Source organism: Psammomys obesus, unplaced genomic scaffold, assembly GCF_907164565.1.
Source record: "Psammomys obesus unplaced genomic scaffold, mPsaObe1.curated_primary_1811, whole genome shotgun sequence".
NCBI lineage: Eukaryota > Metazoa > Chordata > Mammalia > Rodentia > Muridae > Psammomys > Psammomys obesus.
The window spans coordinates 11,377,909-11,402,558 of NW_026592666.1; the positions used below are offsets into that span (position 1 = coordinate 11,377,909).

The 24,650-nt window shown below is 43.2% G+C and overlaps 1 protein-coding gene across 1 annotated transcript in view; it reads left to right on the forward strand.

The window, feature by feature from the left end:
• The window catches only part of Morc3 (MORC family CW-type zinc finger 3), a gene marked incomplete in the record, with an annotated part of 39,308 nt that overhangs the window by 10,392 nt on the left and 4,266 nt on the right, over window positions 1-24,650 (forward strand). Inside the window, 12 exon segments of the mRNA XM_055614873.1 lie at window positions 432-645; window positions 2,830-2,978; window positions 4,661-4,808; window positions 6,910-7,038; window positions 7,636-7,755; window positions 9,458-9,555; window positions 14,232-14,336; window positions 16,575-16,697; window positions 16,806-16,880; window positions 19,350-19,395; window positions 20,576-20,739; window positions 23,481-24,366. Coding sequence (XP_055470848.1) covers window positions 432-645; window positions 2,830-2,978; window positions 4,661-4,808; window positions 6,910-7,038; window positions 7,636-7,755; window positions 9,458-9,555; window positions 14,232-14,336; window positions 16,575-16,697; window positions 16,806-16,880; window positions 19,350-19,395; window positions 20,576-20,739; window positions 23,481-24,366 — 2,257 coding nt within the window.

The window sequence follows — 24,650 nt, forward strand, 5'->3', positions numbered from 1 at the left end:
TGGACAGTGCAGAGTGGAGGGTGGACAGTACAGAGTGGACAGTGCAGAGTGGAGGGTGGACAGTGGAGGGTGGACAGTCTAGGAGCAGACGCCTTTAGTTATCTCTTCAGTGTCCCTTCTACTGCCAGACAGTCAAATTGACCCAGTCAGTAATCATGACCGAGGGTGTGAAATCTAAAGGGCTGCAGACCTGAGTTATAACCCAGACATTTAGCGAGCCTTTCCAGGTGGTGAGCTGGTGTGAGTTCCAGAAAACATCACTGTAGGTCAGACTTACCTACCCAAAGATTATACTTTCAGGATGGTTGGAGTCAGCGTAAGAACCAGGCTTTTTGTTTGGTATTACATTTATTAAATTTACTAAAATTTAATATTTACTGAAATTTTAAGTTAAAAATATGAGTGTTTATTGTTTAAATCTTTCTTTTTAGCTTTGGCTTCAGTGACAAAGTCACCATGAATGGTCATGTCCCAGTTGGATTGTATGGGAACGGCTTCAAGTCAGGTTCTATGCGATTGGGCAAAGATGCAATAGTTTTTACCAAAAATGGAGAAACCATGAGTGTGGGCTTCTTGTCTCAGACCTACCTGGAAGCCATAAAAGCAGAACATGTTGTTGTTCCAATTGTGACATTCAACAAACACCATATCCTTTTGATTTTGGAGTGAATGCTGTGGAGAAACGTAAAAAAAAAAAAAAAAAAAAAAAAATGGAGCACTCTTTTTCATCTTTCTCAATTCTTGTCTTGTCCTGTGTTCTCTTGTTTTAGAAAGGGTTCCTTCGTGTTATTCAGGCTTGCCTTTGTCCCATCCAACCAAGAGCTAGGTTTAAGAGCATACAGCTCTTAAAATTATTTTATGTGTATAGTGTTTTGTCTGCATTATACACAAATGCACATATACCATGTGCATTTGTGGTATCTCAGATGTCAGAAAAGGGTGTTGATTCCCCTAGGACTACACACATGTGCCATGGTGTTTATTTGGAGGTCAACTTTTAGGAGTCCTCTTCTCTACCAGGGATTGAACTCAGGGCTTTGGGCTGGCAGTTTTGTTTTTGTTTGTTTGTCTGTTGATTGGTTGGTTTTAAACCTGCAGAGCTATGTTGCCAGCCATTTTGGTACAATGGAGCACAAAAGTTCCAATTTCTTCCCATCCTTGACAATCTGTATTTGCTTTTTCTTTTTGAGATATAGTCTCACTATATAGCCCTACAGCCTCATCTGGCCTGGAAGTTGCTGCCTAGACCAAGATGGCCCCTGGCTCACAGAGATCCTTTGCCTCCAAGCAGTGGAATTAAAGGTGTGCACCACCACAACTAGCTTCCCTTGGCTCTGAGCTGCCATGTGGGTGCTAGGAATCGAACCCCATCTACAAGAGCAACAAGTGCTCTAACTCTCTAGCCCCCAAATTATTATTTTTTTAATGATATATATTCCAATTCTTGTCTGTATATATACTTCCTTTACCCTGTACCTACAGTTTGGGGTTAGTCTTTTCTTTACTGGAAATCTGCTGTGGAAATCCTTAGCATAATATGGTTATGGTTGTAGTTATTTGATTGCTTTGTTTGTTTGAGAAGGTCTCACTGTGTAACCCTGTCTGGTCTTGAACTCACAGAGATTGCTTGCCTCTGCCTCCTGAGTGCTGGGAATTACAGGTGCCACAACACCCAGATGAGTTACTTTTTCCAGGGCTGGAGATAGAGTTCACCATAGATGCAATGGGTTCAGGGATAGCCTCATACTGACCATTGGACACCAGACTCAGACTGATGTTGATGAAAGTTTGTTGAATACTGAACAAAAACTGACTGGTCAGGCCCATCCATAATCTGGACTGGAGAGCCAGACTGTGATGTTGGTCTGCTTCTAAGTTTTTTTTTTTTTAAATACAAAAAAACCATAACTAGGTAACAACTAGGTAACAAAAATGTAACCAGCTGTAGGAAACAAACTGCAATTAGGTAACAAAACCACAACCACGGTATCCAGGTATAAGAAGCAACATTATATCATTTTGACTAGCTAGACAAAGTGTTTCAACTTGTTTGGTTCTACAGTTGGGGTACTTCATAGAATGTCCAAAATTTGAGAAATATACAAAGTAAACAAAGTTTGAGAAGTGAAACTATAAAGGCATAATAAAAATGGAGACTTGAGAGGCAAAATGGCTTCTGATATGCTAAAGGCTACAGCAGGTGTTAACAGAGGAGCCACAGTTATGCCAAGAACTAAAGCAGGTCTCTACAGAGGGGCTATAGAGTTTAAGCAGGTTACAATCGAGTACTGGTCTGCAATGTATGAGGACCTGGGTTCGATCTACAGCAGCACAAAATGGCAAACTTACTCCATAGCTCTCCTTTTTCTTAGACATGGTTTCAGTGTGTAATGGAATATGGAAGGCCCCAGCCTCTTATGCAGCAGCAATTACAAGCATGACCCACTTTGCTTACTTTATAGTTCCTTATTTCAAGCATATTGTGGATTAATAAAAACGACTATGTTGGCCTGTTTTGACTGTAGAAACTCATTGACAAAAGCACTGAGTTGGAAATGATGCATCTGCCATCTTTCCTCCCTCATACAGCTTGAGTAGGGTTGCCTTGAACTCATGGTCCTGCTCCCCCAGCTGGCATGTGCATGTATTCCTCTGACCACTGTGACATGCTCAGTTCTCATCTTCCCTTGTGTTCATTGGAAATCACATTGTTGCTTTAAGATTTCAAAATAACTTAGGGATTGATTTTTGCTGAGTTTCTTAAAGTTGCTTTCTATATTATAATTGTGTAAAATTTGTTGTTGATTGCAATCTTTAACTAAGGACATACGACAGATGATTAATTTAGCAGAATCAAAAGCAAGCCTAGCAGCGATTCTGGAACATTCTCTGTTTTCTACGGAACAGAAATTGCTGGCAGAACTCGATGCTATCATGGGGAAGAAAGGGACAAGGATCATCATTTGGAATCTTCGAAGGTAAACATAGACCTTTGTTGGGCAGTGAAGTTCATGTACAGGGTTGGTTGCATTGTGTTTAAGCCTTTTTAAACAGAGTAGAAATGCATGGAATGAAAAAAGCATTTATTGACGTACTTTGTGGTTTGTCTTTTCCAAGATATTTTATTGAGCCCACTTTGGCTTCAAAGAGTTATTTGCAAACTGCTCTAAAATCTTGGTCCTGTCATTCAGTTTTTCCAGTATATTAGTCCATTCCTAGGTCACCCCCCCACACCACCCCCCAAAAAAACACTATCCAAAAAAGAGAAAGAGAAAAAAAAAAGAATACTTGCTAGTCTAGTTTGTAGAATTTAGATCTAATGAGCTAGCAGCCCAGTAAGTAATATAGGTGAAAATTTTGCCTTGCTAAAATTTTAGTAGTTGAATTTATGAGATAACTCAGTGGGTTAAAGGAAAGCTTGTAGCCAAGCCTGACAGTGTGAGTTCAGTCCCTCAGCTCCATGTGGAAGATGAGAATGAAGTTCCCAAAACTGTTCTCAAATTTGCACAAACACACTCTCTCTCACTCACACACACATACCCTTTCTCTCTCTCTCAGTAAATAAGTAAATATTAGTAATTGTGAGAAGCCTACAATGCACTGAAGCATAAATAAAGCACCAATGGCATTAAACTTAAAGCGTTTATGATTTGTTTTTTTGGTGTACTGAATCCCTCTTTTCTTTGGTTTGCATTCATCTTCTTGTCAGTCCTGGTAATTTCTCAGTGAAGCTGTTCTTTTTTTTTCTTTTTTGCAGTAACTAGTAATTCATGTGCCCCTGGCTGTCGTGTCCCCTTTATCAGGTATCTTAAGTGTTAACAGTGGCAGGTTCCGCCCTTGCTGCAGTAAACTGCAGGATGCTTGGCTCAGCACAGTGTGTGGTGGGCCACACTTGCTTCCTCTGTGCTGTGCGTCTCCAGTCCCTGGTATGACCTTGACCTTTGCTTGGTCTTAGGGTTTCAAGAAGTTACATAAAAGGTAATTCTAGGTGTGAAACTCTTGGGATTCCTGCAGGTGTTTCCAGCTCTGAGCATGTGTCAGTAAAGCAGTTTGCTGCTTTTCACACCTCCATCCGTTCCCTTGCGAGTCCAGATCCACTTGTTTTGGGCTGACACTGTGCTGGCAGTGTGGCGTACGCCTGTAGATTAATCCAGCAGATGTGAGATCTCTGAGCTCAAGGCCAGCCTGCTCTACAGAGTGAGTCCAGGACAGCCAGGGCTACACAGAGAAACCCTGTCTTGAGAAACAAAAGGAAATGAAAGGCACTGCTGAAGACATGGCTGCAGGCATTTAGGTCACATGGTAGCTGTATTGCCAGGCTCCAGGAGCCTGCCAGTCTCTGCAGAGCACTGTACCACTTTAGGATGCAGTTGGCATGGATGTGGGTTTCCAGACTCTACCTGGGCCTTGTCTTTGTCTTTGAGTGTTTCATAGTTGCCTCCTGATCCCAGCTGGCTGTTTGCTTATTTATTTCCTTACCATTTTGTATTTGCTTGTTTTTCTTGATGTAGAGTTAAATTTTCTTCTCCTTTCTTTCTTCCTTTCTCTTTTTCTTTCTTCCTATTTCTTTCTTTGTTTCTTTTAATATCTGTCTTTATTTTTTCTTTTTTTCTAATTTTTTTATTGATAATTTTGCTTCTTTCTATATTTTTTCTTACAGTTACAAAAATGCAACAGAATTTGATTTTGATAAGGATAAATACGACATCAGAATTCCTGAGGATTTGGATGACATTGCAGGGAAGAAAGGGTATAAGAAACAAGAAAGAATGGACCAAATTGCCCCTGAGAGTGACTACTCCTTAAGGGTATGTACCCAGCGTTGTTGGAAATGAGCAACCAGCACGCCCTGGAGCAGGCGTGGGCGGCACAGCCTCCAGAGGTTCCCGACTGCACGAGCGTTAGACACGAGGCAGCCGCTGAGCTACTTATTGGTGTACTGGTTGTTACTTTTGCTGAGAAAACCATAGTGGGTGGTCGGGGGTCGGTAACAGCTTAGTCGGCATAATGCTTGCTTAGCATGCACAAGGCCCTGGGTTCAATCCTTAGAAACACATAAACTGGGCACGGTGGTACATGCCTGTAACCCTAGAATGGAATGGGGAGGTGAGGAAGTCACAGAGCGTCAGGATTTTAAGGTCACCCTTCCCTACCTAGAGAGTTGGGGGTCAGCCTGGGTTACACAAGGCCCAGTCTGAGAGAGCAGAGAGGGGGAACCTTGTTTTACTTTTCAGACATGAGTTCTCACAGTGCTTTCGATTTTCGAATCTGCACTCAGTTTATTTGAATTGATCATAAGTGCATTTTGTGGTGACCGTGCTGATCAGTTCAAGTCACAAAATACCAAATTGAGTGTTTCAAAATTATCATGTTGTAGTATATATACCTAATATACTTTGATTTGTCTTGTAAAGCAATAAATTATTGACTAGCTAATATACAGTAATAATATTTTGTAAGTATCTCTTGATTTAGAAATAGATTGTGTTATCAGATAAGATCTGTTATTTTTCTCTGTGACAAATCCCCAACAAAAGCAATTTAACAAGGGCAGGTTTATTTTGGCTCACAGTTCTAAGGAAGGTGTGGTAGGGACAAATGTATACAATTTCTTATCATATCCAATTACTGGGATATGTCATTGCTATTAAAGTCATCTGCTTAAGTGTAAAACAGGCCCACACCAATGAGAGTACACAGTTGTGGTACCAGCGCAGTGCAGTGTTCCAGAGACCATGAGTGAGTTTTAGAAAGACATCACACCTTGAAATCAGGAGCCAGGGGAAAAGAAGTCAAAGTTCAGATTTTAGTTTCCTATTGAGTCTTTCATCCATCTGAAGTATTTAACACACTTCATTCGGAGATTTGTCACAGTGAAGGGGAGACAGAAGAACGTGTTTTAGTGTATAGTGCTCCATTCATTTTCTGAAGTTATCTTTCTGTTTTTCTGTGCTAAGGTCTTCCTGTGTAGCCTAGACTGGCCTGATACCTGTCTTCCCGTCTCAGCTTTCTAACTGTGGGATCACAGGCATGTGCCCCTGTGCCAAGCCAAGTTGTCCTGTGTTGAATGAAGACAAGCTGGGCACGGTGCCCCACAGCTGTCTTTTCAGCACTCTGAAGTCCAGGCGAGAGGTTACTCTCAGTCTGAAGCTAGCCTGCCTGCAGAGTGAGACCCTGTTTCAAAAATACCCCCCCCCAAAAAAAAGAGAGAGAGAGAGAGAGAGAAAAGACATGAAGACATCTTTTGAGCCGGGTGTTCTAGCAATCCTGTGACCCAACACTTGAGAGGTATGGAGGCTGAATGTGAGGGACAAGGCCCTTCACAACCGTGAAAACCAGGGTTTTCAAAACCGTCCACCTTATAGCAAGCTCCTCTTTGAATTTGAGATTGCCTCTTAGTTTTTGCCCAACAGCTTGCTTTAGTTTGTGTCTTTTTGAATTATAATGCCAAAAGGTTGGAAAAATGTCCTATTGATTTGCAGATTTTTTTCTCATTTATCATTTTATTTGTTGTTGTTGTTTTTTTTTTTTTAACTTTAAAAACATTCTGCTGGCTGTGGTGGCACACGCCTGTAATCCCAGCATTCAGGGAGGCAGAGGCAGGTGGAGTTTGAGGCCAGTCTGGTCTACAAAACCTCTGTGTTGAGTTTTAGGTGAATTATGCTGTATTGAGACTCTACATCAATTTTTTAAAATAATTATTTTTAAAAAATAATTTTGTGTTGCTTTTGATAGTTGAGTGTGAGTCCAGGGCCTCATACCATGTTTACCTCTGAACTATGCCCCCACCTCCATAGTCTGAGGAACTAAAGTGTTTGTACCTTCTCTTTAAATTTATATCTGAGTAATGTTGAACAAATCTGTGAATAGTTCTTTGGAAAGGACAGAGTTTGCTATGTTTCTTTGCAGGCTTACTGCAGTATTCTATACCTTAAGCCAAGAATGCAGATCATCCTACGTGGACAGAAAGTGAAGACACAGCTAGTTTCAAAGAGTCTTGCCTACATCGAGCGTGATGTTTACCGACCTAAGTTTTTAGTATCCTTTATTTTTAATTCTGTATAAACGTAGGGCATATTCTGTATCATTTGCTCTTTCCCTTTTTATCCCTGTATTTTTTAAAATCGTGTGTGTGTGTGTGTGTGTGTGTGTGTGTGTGTGTGTGTGTGTGTAGGTCAGAGGACAACTTGTGGTAGTCGGTTCTCCTTTCACCCTCTGAGTCCAGGAATTAAACTCAGCTGTTCAGCTTCATGCTTAGTGGCATCTTTACCTTCTGGCCATCTTGTCAGCCCTCCCTCAGAAGAATTCAGTCTCCAGATTTCTTTCTACATGTACTTTGTGGTGATTCTGGACACTGGCTGATGCCAAGTTCTTTTTAAAGGACTTATTCATTTTTATGTTATGTATCTGAGTGTTTTGCCTGAATGTGTGTGTGCCAAGGAGGGCAGTAGAGTGTGTTGGTCCCTTGAGGCTGAAGTGGTTGTAAGCCGCCCCGTAGATCCGAGGGTCAAACTGTGTCCTGTAGGAGACCATCATCTGTCTAGCCCTTGTGTATTGGGACTTACTCATGATAGAGAAAGGGTCACTAGAAGAGAATGAACTGTTGTGTTCAGAATTTTTCTTAATATTTTTAAGACTAGAACAGTGAGAATTACCTTTGGATTCAACTGCAGAAATAAAGATCACTATGGAATAATGATGTATCACAGAAATAGACTCATCAAGGCTTATGAAAAAGTGGGATGTCAGTTAAAGGTAAGATTTTTATTAGAAAATGTTTTCAACAGAAGAAAAGTATATTAGGTCACAGGTAATTTTACAGTATTCTCTTGCTCATGCCCTCTTAGGTGTCAGTGTTTTCTGGAGATGGGAGGGGGTATGTGTGTTTTGAGATGGTGCCTGTCTATGTAGCCCTGACTACCCTGGAACTCACTGTGTTGACCCGCTGGCCTCTGTCTCCCAGATGCTGGGATTGAAGGTGTGTGCCACCACACCTTTTTAAAAGTGCATTGGTGTTTTGCCTGCATGTATGTCTGTGTAACAGTGTCAGTTCTGGAGTTACAGCCAGTTGAGACTGCTATGTGGGTGCTGGAAATTGAACCCAGGTCCTCTGGAAGAGCAGCCAGTGCTTTTAACACCAAGGCTTGGTGTCAGTCTTGTAAAAGCAGCTAGCATGGCATTTGTCTGCATTCATTTTTTATTTGCATTCCATTAATCTGTCATCCTACAAAAGGAGAGAGAGATTTTTTTTTTAACTTATAGATGTGGAAATTTTGACTACTAAGTGTATACAGTTTGCCAGAGACTTAATAGTCAGTGTGGTTCTCAGGCACAGAAATGGGTCTCTGGCTAAGTTGAGTGGAGGTAAGTTTTGTGGTGGTTGTCTTGTCTGTCTTGTGACCATCTCACTGCATAGCTCAGGCTGGTCTCAGTCTTCTCTTGCCTCAGCCTCTGTGCTACCTTCTGTAACACATGGGATGCATTTGGATGTTGATCACTTGATCATTTCTTACTGGAATGAAATTGATTGGAGTGTATTTGTTGTTCTAACTTGGCTGTTTTTATTGCGTATGGAACTAGCCTGAAAAACAGTAGCTGATGACAGCTGCCCTCCTCCCACCTGAGGCCTCAGGTCAACAGGCTTGGTAACAGGAGCCTGTTCCTTGAGCTGTTTTTCTGGCCCTAGAATTACTGCCCTTGGAAGTAACTTTCATTGTTATAATATTGAGTTTAGTTATTTATTTAGTCATAGTCCACCATAATGTTTTTTCTGTATACATTAGAGTTCCTGTGTTTTCTAGGTATTGGGTGACAATTATGAGAATAAATCGTCTTGATAAAAGTTTTGTTGTTTGACTTAAATATGAAACACTTAAAGGGCTCCCATGTCACCCATGCTCAGGGGCTATGTTAATCTGTGTACTCTTCTAATTTTAGTATCTGCTGCCAAAATGAGTGGGTGTTAAAAAGTTTAAGGCTAGGTGTGCTTTCTTTGTTTCTCTCTCTTTTTTTCCTCAAGTGTTTTAGTTCTGCACAGCACGGCAGTGTGGATTTGTTTAGACTGCTGTTTAGGCAGAAGACTCAAACTGCAGCTGCAAGTGTCTGTTGTTACATTGGTTTAACAGTGGCAGGACGGGGCTGCTGGTTCTGTGCAGCAGGACCGCTCAGGTTAGGTGGCGTCTGTGAAAGCAAACACAGCACAGTAGATGTGGTCCTTCCCCTTGTGTCAGTTTGAGCATAATTCCCACCTAAATGGATACCAGCCAGTTATGGCTTTGGAAGAAAACTCTTAACATATAGGAATTAACTTACAAAAAAACCTAAGCACTTAACCAGGAAATTTCAAGGGAGTCATATAAGATAAAGTATAAGAAAGTAGTTTATGATGTAAATCTTCGTTGATAGGTAGAGTGAGCATCATGTGTTATGTCTAAAATGCTGTTTCATTATGTTTCAGGCAAATAACATGGGTGTTGGAGTGGTTGGAATTATAGAATGTAATTTCCTTAAGCCAACTCATAACAAGCAAGACTTTGACTACACTAATGAGTACAGGTATGTTGCTCCTTTACATTATTGATGTTCTGAGGAAGCGGGTTAAGAAGATGGCTGGAATATTCAGGCCTCCGCCCCTTTAGCCGGAGGATGTATTTGAGATGGGTTCTTGTGGCGCGCACACGGGCTTTGAACACAGCTCTGGGAGGAGGCCTGCTCAGCAGAGGCAGTGCAGCTCCCGGGGGGAGAGGGGGGTTTCTCCAGCTGAGCTGAGGAGCTCCGGAGCCTCAGCCCCATTCCTTTTTGGCTTCTCTTCGTGGCTTCTTCCAGTGAGACAGTCACCCAGACAGCAAGTCTCTTATAAAAGGGATTTATTGGAGGGTCCAGGGTGTGGAGGGATGAATCCAGGAGTAGGTGCCTCTGCTCCTGGGAGAAGGCAGCAGAGAGCTGAGCAAACACAGCCTTTGTTTAGGATTTCTTAGGGGGTGACACTTTCTAGGGTGAGGATTGGTGGGATTTCAAGTTCTGAGCTTGGGGAGCTCAAGGGTTGGAGGGGTTTTGTTCAGACTTTTCTGAAAGATTATTACAAAATTATTATAATCTGAGAAGGGGCCTACTGAGGGGCAGGAGATGGCCTTTGTGACAGTTATAGAGGCTGGAAATGCCGTTATTATGACAGAGAGGGGTGGGGAAGGAGCCGATTGATTTATGCCTCAAGGGGTTTATATAGACTTGAACTCTGAGCTGAGGAAACAACTTCCTTCACATAATCTGTGAATTTACACTGAGGGGCCAGATGCCTGGTCCTGGTCCCTGGCTGGCAGTGTCATGGAGCTCCTTGCCTCAGAGGAATGGCTAGTTTAGACGCTGTTGCCATACAGGTGGCGATAGAGCTCACAGACTAGCGCCAGTTAAACAGGCTGAGTTCCTGAGTTCCTCCCTCCTGAGTTCCCTGTCGGCAGCAGCTGTAACTGAGGTCTCAGGTGCTGCTGCTTCTCTGTGGCTTCAGCTTCTCAGTTTCTTCAGGAGTCTGATCTCAGGGCCCTGCACTGTGGAGATTTAGCCTCAGCCACTCTGGAGTCCTGAGGTGCTGCCGCCCGGTAGTATAGAGAGCCCAGCAGCACAGCCCGAAAATCCAAGCACCCATTTCAGGGACCACAGGGGTTGGCTCCCAGGGGAGTTGAAGCAGGGACCGGGGAAAGATGTAGGGGAGCCCAGAGGTAAAACTTGAAGTGGCCCTGCCTCCCTTCTGAAGCTCCTCATCAGGGGCCAGGGGACTTTCCTGGGAAGTATACAATACAAGGGTTACAAAGTTTACAAAGGAGTCTATGCTACTTGAGTTGGCAGGAATAGCCAACAGCTATACTGCAAAATCCTCTATCGTTAAAAAAAAAAAAAAAATCCTCAACACACTTCAAAAGTCTAAAGTCTTCTGAGAGTCAAGACATTCTCTTTATCTGTAAGCCCTGTAAAATAAAAAAGCATATTGTATACTTCCACAGAATGGAGCAAAATATACATTATTATTCCAAAAGCAAGGGGCAAGGGCACAACGAAGAAATACTGGACCAAAATCCATCAAGGCAGGCTCCAAATTGTATTTATATCTGATGTCAAAAAGCTTAGACAGGTCTGCTCTGTCTGTTTGTCTGTCTGAGATAGAATCTTATTATATAGCTCTGGTTGGCCTGGAACTTGCCATGCAGAATGGCCTCTGCCTCCTGAGTGCTGGAATCTAAGGTGTGTGCCACTATACTCAGCATCCACTAATGAGTTTTTTGTTGTTGTTGTTGTTTTTTATGATTAATTTATTTATTATTTATACAGTACACGAAAAGAGGGCACCAGGTCTCACTATTGATGGTTATGAGCAACCATGTGGGTGCTGGGAATTGAACTCGGGACCTTTGGAAGAACCACCAGTGCTTTTAATCTCTGAGCCATCTCTCCAGCACCAGCACTTGTGAGGTTTTATTTTTTAAAAGAAACCTTTGTAACCATCAATTGAAGGGCATGCTAAGCAGAGAGAATTCATAAAATATATTAAAAATATTATTAAATTAATATTTTAATATTAATAATATTAGAAAGATATTAAATGGATGGGTTTCATTTCTAAATGTTAATTATGTATGTCTCCTCTAAGAGTGAGAATGAATGGGTATATTAGCTATTCACCGTTGTTGCTGAGGGAGTAGCTAGCTAGTAGATCCAGGAAAGTGAGCGAGAAGGACGAGTGGCTACAGGATAACAGTACTTACTGCACCAGCCTGGCAACCCCAGTGTGACCCCAGAGCCCAGTCACAGCTGGGAGGGACACCACTCCTCAGACTTCTCTGCTGCCTTGAGCATCTGTGTCCACTCACACAGCATGGTACATACATTAAAGTAAGTAATGTAAACATGGAAAGGCAGAAAAGAAGCCTAGGAGTGATTCTAGTACTAGGGAGGCAGAGGCAGGCAGGTCTCTGTGCGTTCAAGGCCAGCCTGGTCTACAGATCAAGTTCTAGGACAGCCAAGGCTACACAGAGAAACCCTGTCTCAAAAAACTAAAAAGGGGGGGGTTGAGGGAGGCGCTGGAAAGAAAAGTAACAAATAGCTGGGCTGGTGACTCACATCTATAGTTCTAGTAATATGGAGCTGAGGCAGGAGAGTTGCTATACCCCTTTGGTCTATAGTAAAGTGTGAGACCCTAGCTTAAAAAATTACTACTACTAAGGGGGAAAAATACCACCTTCATGGGGAGTCTGATCTGAAAATACAAAGATCTGTAAACTAAAGCATAAAGCATTGTGGAATGAAATTTAATAGGTAAGTAAATCACTTAATTTCTTGAAGCAGATGTGAGCTGGTGTCAGTACTTACTAGGTCTGTTTTATATTCTTACCAGAAAGTCAGCCAGAGCCACCTAAGAGAGTCCTGCAGAAGAAAGCAGGTGGACTAATTCTGCATGTTGATGCTTTGTTGTTGTTTTTCTCTTCATAGTATTTCTTTAATCATTGTTAGATTGCACGAAACCCATGGTAACTAGAAGTCTATGTTAGTGGAATTATAGACGCTCTAAAAGTCCATGACCTTTTACTCATCTCTTCATATGGTGTATTTCAGAGATCACGTGATAGTGTGCTAGGAAACGGTTGTCTCTCCAGAGCTGCTGCCTGTGGCAGTGCTAGAGCTGTACTGAAGGGCTCAAACTCGCTGGGGCGGGGCCTGGCTCTGCCGCTGACCACACTGTAGCCCAATTAGGCAGTCTGATACAGGACTAAAAACATATCAGTAGCACAGACAAAACTGAAACACCTCCAAAAGGCAAAGGACGTGGTAGGTGTTGGCAGAATGGAACAGGGCTGGTGTTCTTAAGTTACTGATAGCTTTGGAAATCATTGGCTATCTTCTGAAAGCCAGTAGTCCACTCAGTAAAGCTGTATATTAATGTATATATATCCTCTGACCTTGTTTCCACTCTGCCATATTCTTAGGAGAAGTGAATGTAGATGTATAGCTTGAGGTATGATGATAAAAAGATTAGAAAAGTCAAAAAAGTGTTAGACAGATGTGACCGGTTAGAAAGGAAGGTGAGTTGTCTTTTGGGTATCATTGTGTACATTTATAGGAGGACTTCTGGGATCAAAATAAAGCCTCAAGGAATTGAATTGGAATAAGTTTCATGGTGGTAGTTGTCTATAAAATTAACCTGCCAGACTTAAATATAAGATCCAGTTTTTGTTGTTGTTTGTTTTTCACTCACCTATTTATTGATTGATTGATTGATTGGTTTTTAAAGACAGGGTTTCTCTGTGTAGCCCTGGCTGCCCTGGAACTAGCTCTTTTGGCCAGGCTGACCTCCAATTCAGAGATCTGCCTGTCTCTGCCTTCCAGTGCTGGGATGAAAGGCATGTGCCATGTTGCCCAGCTGAAGAGCCAGTTTTTATAAAAGCTTTGTTTTAAATTCTGAATGTCACATTGACTTTAAAATCTGGTGTTGTCTGGGCATGGTTGTACAGCCTTTGGGAGGCAGAGATGGGCAAATCTCTGTGAGTTCAAGGCTAGCCTGGTCCACATTGTAAATTCCGAGACAGATGGGAATATGTGGAAATACCTGTCTCAGAAACTTAAAAAAAAAAAGCAGCAGCAGCATGTACAGCTGTGAAGCTGAGCGCTCATTAGCTGGGATTGAAATGCAGGGACCTCTGCTCCTCTCAGGAACTGGTAGCCTATGCGTCAGTAGAGGGCCTGGTAGCCTGCTCCTCTTCTGCTTGCTTTATACGTAGCAGACAAGTACACTGTAGCTGAGCTTCCCCTCCAGGGCACCCCATCCCGTCTTCTTCTCCCTTTGTGTTCCCCTGCTTTCCTCCTAGATGATCAAGGGACTTACTATGGTCGACACTGAAAGAAAATGAGCATCTGTGAATGTTATTTATTAGCCATACTGTTAGAATTTTTCCTTTCTACTCACAATATTCTTTTTGGTTTTTTGAGACAGGGTTTTCCTGTGTAGCCCTGGCTGTCTTGGACTTGCTTTATAGACTGGGCTGGCCTCGAACTCACAAGATCTATCTGCCTCCGCCTCCCAAGTACTGGGATCACAGATATGCGCCACCACGCCTGGCTCACAATATCCTAACAATCATTACTGAATAATTTTTTGTTATATGTTTACTTTTTAAAATTGATCTTGAATTGATTTTTTTCTTGAATTAATGTTATGATTTTTTTTTTAAATTTTTTTTTTTAAGGCTTACAATACTAGCATTAGGAGAGAAGCTGAATGATTACTGGAATGAAATGAAAGTGAAAAAAAATTCAGAATACCCTCTAAGTTTGCCTGTTGAAGACATACAGTAAGTACTGAGTGCTGAGTACTAAGTACCGCATACTGAGTCCTGAGGGACTCTTAGAGATGGTGGCACTGCTGTGGCCTTTCACAGATTCAGGGCTCATACTAAAGGTGAATCCATACTCTCCAAGTTAATGAGCTGTTATCTGTTGATATTGTTTATTTCATCTTTTAAAACATTTTTATGTATATTTAATTTTATTTGCCTGCGTGTGTGTGTTGTGTACCATGTATGCCTAGTGCTGACAGAGACTAAAAGAGGGTGTTGGATGCCCTGGATCTGGAGAGATTGCCCAGTGGCTAAGAGCTGTTTCAGAGGACTCAGCTTCTAGTCTACTCCCAGCACCACCTGGTGCCTCAACAACTGTCTAACTCCAGTGCCAGGAATCCTATAGCCTCTTGTGGCATCCTAGGTATCAGCTAATCGCATGCTGCACAGACATACAAGCAAAACTCTTATACACAAAATGAAACAATAAAGTAAATGAAAAGAAAAGGACTGGGCAGTATGAGGCCTGGCACGTGCTCATTAGTGCATGTAGCGCACACCAGCAGTCTGTAGATGAACATGGCGCTGTGTCGCACCTTCATAGCCACAAAACTGCAGGTATTGGCAAGCTAATTAGTTGACAAAGTTAGTTTAGTGATCTTAGGAAAGCAGGGTTGTTAGCTTAGTTTTACTTGTTACTTTGTAAACACTGAGGTCATTTGAAAAGTTTTATGTTGTTAAGGCCTTGTTCACACAGAACACTCATCTGGGCCCTCTGCTGGGAAAGCACGCCGCTGAAGTCTAGGCCAGCTCTTGTTTTGTGTGGTTTGCAGCAAGGACTTACCAAGTCTACTCTGCCTTTGAACTTGGGCTCCTCTGCCTTTGCCTCCCCAGTGCTGGGATCAAAGAAAGCATGTGCCCCAGGCTTTGAATGCTCATACCCCACTGTTAAAAACTGCACTGAAAAGTTACTGGAGAGGAAATAGACACACAGCTCAGTCAATAACGTGCTTGCTGGCAAGGATGAGGCTCTGCATTGATGCTAGAACCCAGGTGACCTAGCTGGACCTGGGGTCCTGCATGTGTAATTCCTGTAGGGCTTTGTAGCTGGTTAGTTAGCCCTGCCTATGTGGTGAGTTCCTGGCCAGCGAGAGAACCTGCCTCAAAAAAGACAAGTGTGCAGTGTGCTAAAGAGAGACACTGCAGGTTGACCTCTGGCCTACACAAGCACATGTACACATGTCAGCAAGCATGCCAGCAAACATATACAGACAAAAGTTACTGGTGACTCAGGTGTGTGATCCTGCATTCAGCAGCCTGCCACTGGAGGATGAAGAATTTGAGGCTATCTGCATTCTGTTTCAGTGTTCAGGAGGCTGAGGTAGGTGGCTCTCTTAAGTTGGAGGCCAGCCTAGTCTGCCTAACGAGTGCCTGACTCAAAAGACCATATAAAGAAGGGGGAAAAGTGTGATGTCAGTCTAGAGTTGAAACACTGTCTCAAAGAGAAAACCTTATATAAAATGAGTCTTCATAATTGCTTTTTGAAAATATTTCTTACTTAAGTATTTGGGTGTATTGCTTGTATGTCTGTCTGTCTACCCCATGAGTGTCTGGTGTCCACCTGGCTGTTGGATCCCCTGGAACTGGAGGTACCGAGGTTGTGAGTTGTCAAGTGTGTGTTGGGACTACCTGGCTCCTTTAGAAAGCACACATGCTCTTATCCAATGCATTCTTTCTCTAGCTAGCTATATATAATTTCTTCCTAAGACAGTCTCTCTCCCTCTCCCACTCTCCACCTCTTAATTTTTGAGACAGGGCTTCCCTTGTAGCCATGGCTGACCAGGAACTTTCTTTCTCTGTAGACTTGGTTGGCCTCAAACTCAGATCCACCCACCTCTGTCCTACAAGTACTGGGGTTAAAAGATTGTACCACTACCAACCACCGCCCCTTTTAAAGGCCGGGTCTCACTATACCCCTGAGTAGCCTGGAGCTTACAGACACCCTTCTGCCTTCCAAGTGCTAGGATTAAAGAAGATACTTAAATTGTTCATTCAAATTGGTATGTGACCATAACCTCTTGAAAGTTGCCAACATTTAAAAAGTTAATTTTACATACAGTCAATGCAGTTCAGTCACACAGGTTTCAGGATTGGAAATAAGCAGATACTTAGTGTGGAAACAACTTAGAAAATAAATGAAATACTGAAGAGTTGCTAATTCCTGCTTTAATATTTGTTCTTGTTTCGTTGAAGGAAGCGTCCTGATCAGACGTGGGTTCAGTGTGATGCTTGTCTAAAGTGGCGAAAGTTACCAGATGGGATAGATCAGCTTCCAGAAAAATGGTATTGCTCCAATAACCCTGACCCACAGTTCAGGTACCATATAGTTGGTAGTGCCCTTTCTGGAAAGGCAGAAAGTACTGTTGGAGGTGACTGAACAGAACTGGTGATGTGTTATTCCCATGTGATCTTTTTTCTGTCTAGAAATTGTGAAGTTCCAGAAGAACCTGAAGATGAGGATTTGGTACATCCCACCTATGAAAAAACCTACAAGAAGACGTGAGTGTTGAGTGTGAGTCTGGTGACAAACGGTGCCCAGACCAGGAGCAATAATTTGCCTGCAGTTGTCCCCGTTTCCACCAGCACAGCTGTGACTGCAGGTGCAGTGAGCACAGCAGCGAGTGTTGCTTCTGTTTCCACGTGTGCTGTGGGGACTGAGGTTTAGTGCCCTGCATTCACACATTTCACCGAAGGATTCGGCCTTTTGAGCCACAGATGAGCTGTACACAAACAGTCCTGTAGGAGCTTATATCTTGACAGAAACGGTGACGCGTGCTAACCATGAGTTGATGGGCCTGGACTCAGGTGACCCACATTTGACTCCTCACACCCGAGTGGTGCTCACAGCCACCTGAAATGACAGTCTTAGAGGACCCAGCACCCTCTTCTGGCCTCCTTGGGCATTGCACATCCGTGTACAAGCATGCATGCAGGCAGAACAACTAAAACAATGGGTGGAGTCTGCTCTGTGTTGGAGCTCAGAGGGGAGATTGCTTCTGGTGGCGCAGGGGAGGCAGGATGGCTCAGGAAGGTTTGTAAAGGAGGTCTCCACTGCAGCCATCATCAACAGAGTGACTGCAGGGAGCTAAGGAGGCTGAGGGGAAGGAGGTGGGAGGCAGGCCCAGCAGCAGGAAGTCAGGATGGTCTCGCAGCTCTGGCTTACTGGCAACCAGGTGCCATATAGCTTTCATAGAACAAAGACGACTAATGATTTCCTAAGAAGTACAGAGTCTTTGATTTTTTGTTACATGTCCAGTGTTACAAGTTCAGTCACAATTAGAAAATACAAACAGAATAAATTTTATTTTTATTATTAGCCTTATAATTCCAATTTAAAGAATGTAAAAAAAGATCTCAAAAAAAAAAAAAAGCCACATTTAATATATGATAGCCTGCTTTTAGGCTGGCAGTGTTCCCAGTGTGAAAGCACTCCAGACAAATAGAAATATCTGCACTGTTTTTTTCATGGAGAACAAATACTGATACCTAACTTCTTTTACTATATTGTTTCATCATATGTGCTATAAAGTTGAAGGTTATTTTATTCAGTCTATTTTATTTACTGAGTTCTATTCCTCCAGGGGTGACCCCCTATCTTGAAATTAAGGTTTCAGGGAGCTCTAAGCTTATTGTAAAAGGAAACCTTGAATCTTTAACCTGTTCTTCTCGGCAGTCAGTGTTTGTCAAGTGTTTCTGTTTACCCTGCATTAATTAGTTATACTGTTAGAGTTTGCTTAGGGCTGGGTACCCCAAGAAGATTCCTGGAGTAATAGCCTCAGAGGAATTTCTACCTATGTGCTTATCTGTGCTTAACGATCTCAAGGGCATAAGGAAGACTTCCAAATAGTGGCCAGTTAATTATTTTTAGGACCTTCCTAAAAAGCCTCAGATAGCATTTTCTCAGGAGAAGACATAAAATGAATCATAATGCAGAAAGTTCTTAAGCATGCAACATGCAGAGAACAAAGACCGAAAAGTAAGAGACAGAATGACAGCAATTGCAATATTTTGGCTCAGCTTTGCTGGAATTGTATCAAACAGCTGTGCTGGCTCCATGACTTTCGCCATTTCCAGTGGTTGTGGCTGTGCCAGAGGTCATGGCTATAATGTTTTCAGATTGTACAGGCATTTGTCCATCTGAAGTGGTGTGACAGGGCTAAACAGGAAATGGAGGCAGGATAGGGGAGCAGTAGGACTATTTTAATACCCAGAATGTAGAAGGCTAAGAACCTTTCCTGTGCCTTTGCCGTGTATTCCGTTTGTGTGTGTTACGTGTGTGTTTGTGTGTGGAGAGCATGGGTCACCCTCAGCTGTCTTTCTCATTTGTGCTCTTCTCTCACAGGTGGAGTGTGGCTATGTAGGCCTTGGCTATCCTCGAACTCACAGAAATCCTCCTGCCTCTGCCTCCCCCAAGTATTGGGACTAAAGGCACCCACCACTGCAGCAGGCTATCCCGTTTGAGGCAGGGTTTCTGACTGGAGTTCGTTAGAGAGCTGTGCTAGTCAGCCAGAGATCCTCCAGACCCACCTCGCCAGCACTGGGGTGAGGTGCATTGTCACACACAGCCGTCACTTGGGTATCTGAACTTGGCTCCTCACGTTTGCTCAGCAAGCACTCCACTTCCTGAGTCACAACCCCAGCCCTCTGTATATACCAGCGTTTCCTTAGTTTTAGCAGCAGCCTTGAAAGAATGAAACCTTTGCTGTCCTTGTTTATGAACTCATGCTCAGACATACATTTGGTGTTACGAAGATTTTTACTTACTTATATTTTTTTAATTAAAGGGAAAATGTGTGTGCAGGTACGGGGTTGTTAGTCTACTCTAAATGCTCACCAGTGATCACAGTGAAACTGAAGCTAAGCTAATTGAATAGCTCGGTAGTGAAATAATTATTTCATTTGAAAATAGGATTGTTAAATAGTAACAGTGTAAATATCAAGATGTTCATTTTCATCTTTCTTTTAAAGCAGCAAGGAGAAATACAGGATCAGACAACTGGAAATGATCCCTCAGGTAATGAATTCTTACATTTTATACCTGGCTTAATTTTTAAAGTACTTGGTTACTGATGCTCAATAGTAAAGTTCTAGACTTTTATTACCAGTGTAAAGGAATTTGTTGAATGTACCATTTTTTTTGTTTTGTTTTGCCCTCATTCTTGCTGTGTTCCCCAAGTCTTCCTCGCTTAACAGCTTAGATGGTTGAGTTAATATTGGGTGGGTGGGGCATTACTGGGGGAGGCAGCCTTTTAAGAATCGAGTGGGAAACTCACACTTGCTGAGATACACACGGTACATGTCTGTAGAGCACACAGCCGGAAGTGGGATGTGGCTATCACAGCCCTTCCCCCAAGGTTCAGGAAACACTAGGAAAAAGTGAGGTCCAGGAGGAATGGCATGGGCAGAGCAGCTGTGGCTGCCTCCACAGGGTCAAAGTAGCCAGCACTCCAGCCTGTAGCAGGGAACTGGAGTGACGGTTGGTGGCTTCTCAGGGAGGGTCAGGGTTCTTTATAAATTTCCTTTTATTTTAATGTGTATTGTATTGTTATTGGGTATGTCTGTGTGAGGGTCTCAAATCCCCTGGAACTGGAGTAATAGACAGTTGTGAGCTGCCATGTGGGTGCAGGGAGTTGAACCAGAGTCCTCTGGAAGAGCAAGCAGTGCTTTGAACTCTGAGCCACGGGCCACTTTTCTCTGAAGATATGGTTCCTATGTCAGATGTGCTCCAGTGAATGGCCCCGCCCATTTGTTTACGGGCAACTCCCTGTGCGAAACCCACCTATGTGCTTATTTGCACTAGGGAGGCTGACGTGGGGGGCTGACGTGGGGGGCTGAGGTGGGAGGCTGAGGTGGGGGCCAGCGTCCTGGGAGCTGTAGGTAGAGTGGGTGGGGCACTTGGGCTCAGTAATGTGTTGGGTAGGAAGTTCCATTCTGCCCTGGGGCCTGTATGCTTGCTTATAGTTGCATTGCAGTGCTTTCTGGTGTAGTGTTACGGGGAGACCCATCTGTAGGAGAAGGAATAATGGGATTACTTTCAGTTTTTGAAGGTAGTATATCAGTACCTTCATTTTTGTTCCAACTTCTCAAAAAATATTTTTGTTTTATCTTCTAAGCCCAAGGCTACAAAGAGAAACCCTTTCTCAAAAAAAAAAAAAAGTTTCTCTAAGATCCATTTTTTTTTTTTTGTCCAACAGATTAATCATGAGCTATTATATCAGACAAATGTTTCAAGTCCGAGCTTTTCTACTGTGAAGGAGAGTGTTCCAAGGCCACACCTTCCAGATGTGGGGAATCTCTTCACAACAAGGCTTATAAACAACCACCTTGCTTCACCGCAGACTGAAGCTGAGAGCAACAGGTTAGTGATGAGATTATGCCCAGTGTGGAGCACGGGTGGAGTGCCTTGCGCCTCTTGCGCCTCTTGTGCAGAAGTGACGCAGTTCCAAGATTGCAGTTCACAGGAATGAGAAAAGTCTCCAGGATCCCCTCCTCCCTTCTTCAACCACATATTTAAATTAGCTGAAGAAACTTTAACTGAGTGGGTAATGCTGGGACTCTCAGTACTCAGGAGTTCATCTTCATAGGACCAGCATGTGTACAACTTTATGTGTGGGTAGGGGTAGGAACAAGAGCACAGTGTTGTGTGTGTGTGTGTGTGTGTGTGTGTCTGTGTGTGTGTGTGTGTGTGTGTGTCTGTCTGTCTGTGTCTGATGTATTAGGAGGTTTGATCAGATCTCTAACTCTTGCTGTGTTGGGGGCAAGTGCTTATAACTCTAGCTCCTTGGCAGTTTAATTTATTTGTTCAAGTTAGTTTGGAGCTACAAAGTGAGAATTGTAGGTTCTTATACAGCCCAGGTCTGTAGCTTAATGGTGGGAGCACATCCCTATGGTTCACGGGGCACAGGAACCACATTCTGGTCGATACACTTCAGTTAGCAGAACTACAGAAGCCCAAAAGCAATGTTTGGTGCATTTGGGGACTTTCCTGACTCTTGGAACTAGGGTTGGGGATGCATTAGCAATTTGTTCCCTTTCTGGCAGGTGTTGGGGCCTGTGTGCTGGGATTTAGGGTCAAAATGGTGCCTCTAACATGGTGTCAGTTGTGCTAAGGTCTGGTGGCTCGTTACAGTCTGTGGTGTAAACACCACTGCTTTTGTAATGACCTGCGTCCATCTTAGTCATTTTTCCTGTTCTTGTTATGAAACACCCTGACACTGACGTCTGTTAAGAGAAACATTGAGGGGGCTGAGGAGGTGGCTCAGAGGTTAAGAGCACTGGCTGCTCTTCCAAAGGTCCTGCGTTCAATTCCCAGCAACCACATGGTGGCTCACAACCATCTATAATGCAATCCGGTGCCCTCTTCTGGCCTGCAGGTGTACATGCAGGCAGAGTACTGTACACATAATAAATAAATCTTAAAAAAGAGAGAGAGAGAGAGAAACATTGAGACAAGACACTGGGAGGTAGTAAGACCAGGCTTTTCTGGGGGGTTGTGTGGCCTTCACATCCCCAAAGTGGAATTGGGGTGAGTTCAGCTATTAGCGTGGTGGCCTACCATGCAGGAACGTTCTGGGTTCAGTCCTTGGCACTGTACAAAAGTAGGTGTGGGGTTGAAATTTCTGCCCTTAGGAGGTAGAGGCAGGAGGACCAGAAGTTCAAGGTCATTCTTGCCTACATAGCAAGTTCAAGACCAGCCTGATCAGAATACATGAGACCCCAGTTCATGGGAAAATAAATTAATAAATAGATGGATAGGTAGATAAATACAATGATTGTGCTGGAGAGGTTACTCTGAATAAATTCACTGGGAAGCTGTGAAAACTTAGTAACTATGAGCCAGATGATATAGCTCAGTTGGTGGAGTGCCTGCCTTCTCTGCACAAAGGTTCCATCCCCAAACCTCATGAAGCTTGAAACCCCAAGAAAAATAAAGAAAATGAGGCCGTTTACATGCAGGTGTGTATATGTTCACACACTTTCAGAGGCTAGAGAAGCTATCAAGCATCCTGCGGTGTCCCTGTCCACATCATGCTCAAAGCAAGGTCTCTGGCTGAACCGGCGCCTCACTGTTTTAGATGGCTGTTTAGTAAGTTCCTGTGTCTCCACCCTCCAGTGGTGAGGTTGCAGGCACCTACTCAGATTTTTTTCATGACTGCTAGGGATTTGGACTCAGCACTTATTATCAAACAGCAAGTTTGATAATAAGCTCCTAAGCTATCTCCTAGACTCAAGACAATCTCTAATTTAGGGGAAATTATGTTATATGAAATTTATAGTGACGAGGTCCCTATGTGGGAGGTGGACAGCAGATGAGAAGATGAAGAAGAAAGGAAATCTGAGGTCAGGAGGTCTTGCACAAGCTCTGTCTCATGTCAAACAAGGTCATTAAGTATAGCATCTTATATGCAAGTGTTCCTGAAAGGGACAGTGGGAAAGCAGAAACTGCCATATTATAGTGCTGGAGACCACATGGGAAGAGGTGTCAGTACAGACCATGTAGAGATACTCTTAAGGAGATCCCAGTAGTCAGCCAGGTGAGGCAGGGAATCTCTGAATTCAGGATAGCCAGAACTACATTAAACAACAACAAACAAAACAGAGATAGATCTCAATAGTCAATTATTTCCTAATAGTAAAAGGAGAAAGTAATTTGCATCATTGATTCAATGTTAGGTTTGAATAGTGTGATATTGGAAAAGTAAGACATCCCAGAATTTGAAGATAATTAGAGAGTTGTTAACATAGTTGTTTGTAAACAGGTCACTGTGCTTTCAGTGTGAATTCTCCCACTGAGGTTGTGGGTGCACACTTACTTCTTAGTGGTGCTGTCGTAGAGGACTGTGAACCTTTGAAGAAGTGTACCTCGCTGGATAGGTCAGAGCATGTGTAGCCTGCCCCCACCTTCTGTCTGTTCTGCCAGGATGTGAGGGATTCCTGCACATTTCTGCCACCATCAAACAAGCCTCTTGGTGCCATGTTCTCCTTGCCTGTACTCTCACTGTGAGCCAGAGGAGCCCTGTCTTCACTAAATTGTTTTCAGATACTTTGTCTTTCCCATCTTTTACAAACTTAACATTTTATGTTTACACTTTCTTCCAGCATGAAGCGGAAGCTTAGTGCTCGTTCAGTTCTGAATGCAAAGACTCGGAGATTAAATAATCCTCCATTTGAAAATTCATCTTACAAAAATGATGATGATGAAGATGTCATCATTTTAGAAGAGAATAGTACCCCAAAACCTGCAGTAGATCCAACTGTAGTAGATCATGAAATCGAGGTCAAATCAGAACAGATTCACATTGAGCAGAGTGGTGCTCAGGTGGAGCTAATAGACGGTCCTGACCCTTGTGTCCAGGCTAGTGCAACAAGCACCTCCACCTCCAGGTGTGAGCAGGGCACTGCAGTCTCCACCCAGACGGAAGTACCAGGTCTGACTGTGAAAAAGGAAGAAAGTGTTGAAGACATGGCTGCATCAAATGATACATCAGCACTGTCCTGTGTAAATGCTAGGGCAAAGGTGCAGGACACCTTGGAGAAGTCAGCAGATGCTGCTGGCCGTCAGATTCAGGAACTGAGAAGCGAGCTGCTTTCAGTCACGCAAGAAAGAGATGAATACAAGAGACAGTGTCAAGTGTTTTCTGAGCAGATAAAAGTCTTACAGCAAAGGATATTAGAGATGAATGACAAGTACGTGAAGAAGGAAACTTGCCACCAGGCCACTGAAACTGACACTGTGTTTTTACTTGAAAGTGTTAATGGTAAATCTGAAAGCCCAGACCATGTAGGATCTCAGTATCAGCAAGCTTTGGAAGAAATAGAAAGGCTGAAGAAACAGTGTAGCACCCTGCAGCATGTGAAGACCGAATGCAGCCAGTGTTCTGGGGCTGAGAGTAAAAGTGAGATGGACGAGATGGCTGTGCAGCTTGATGATGTGTTCAGACAGCTGGACAAGTGCACTGTGGAGAGGGACCAGTATAAAAGTGAGGTGAGTTGCCAGCAGTCAGTGTCTAGCATGTGCCAGGTTGGAGTATGCTGTCCTGGAATAACTGGTTTATTGAGTGCCTCCTCCTCCTTTGCTTCTTAGCTGGGGAGTGGGCCTTCTGGAGGCATAGAGGGATTTGTAGAAGCATTTTTTGATTCTTAAATGTCTTAAGTAGGGACTGATGAGGTGGCTTGGTGAAGAAAGCCTTTGCCTTGCAAGCATGGGGACTAGAGTTCAGATCCCTACCATCTACATAAAAGCCCCTTGATGTGGCAGCTCACTGTTCC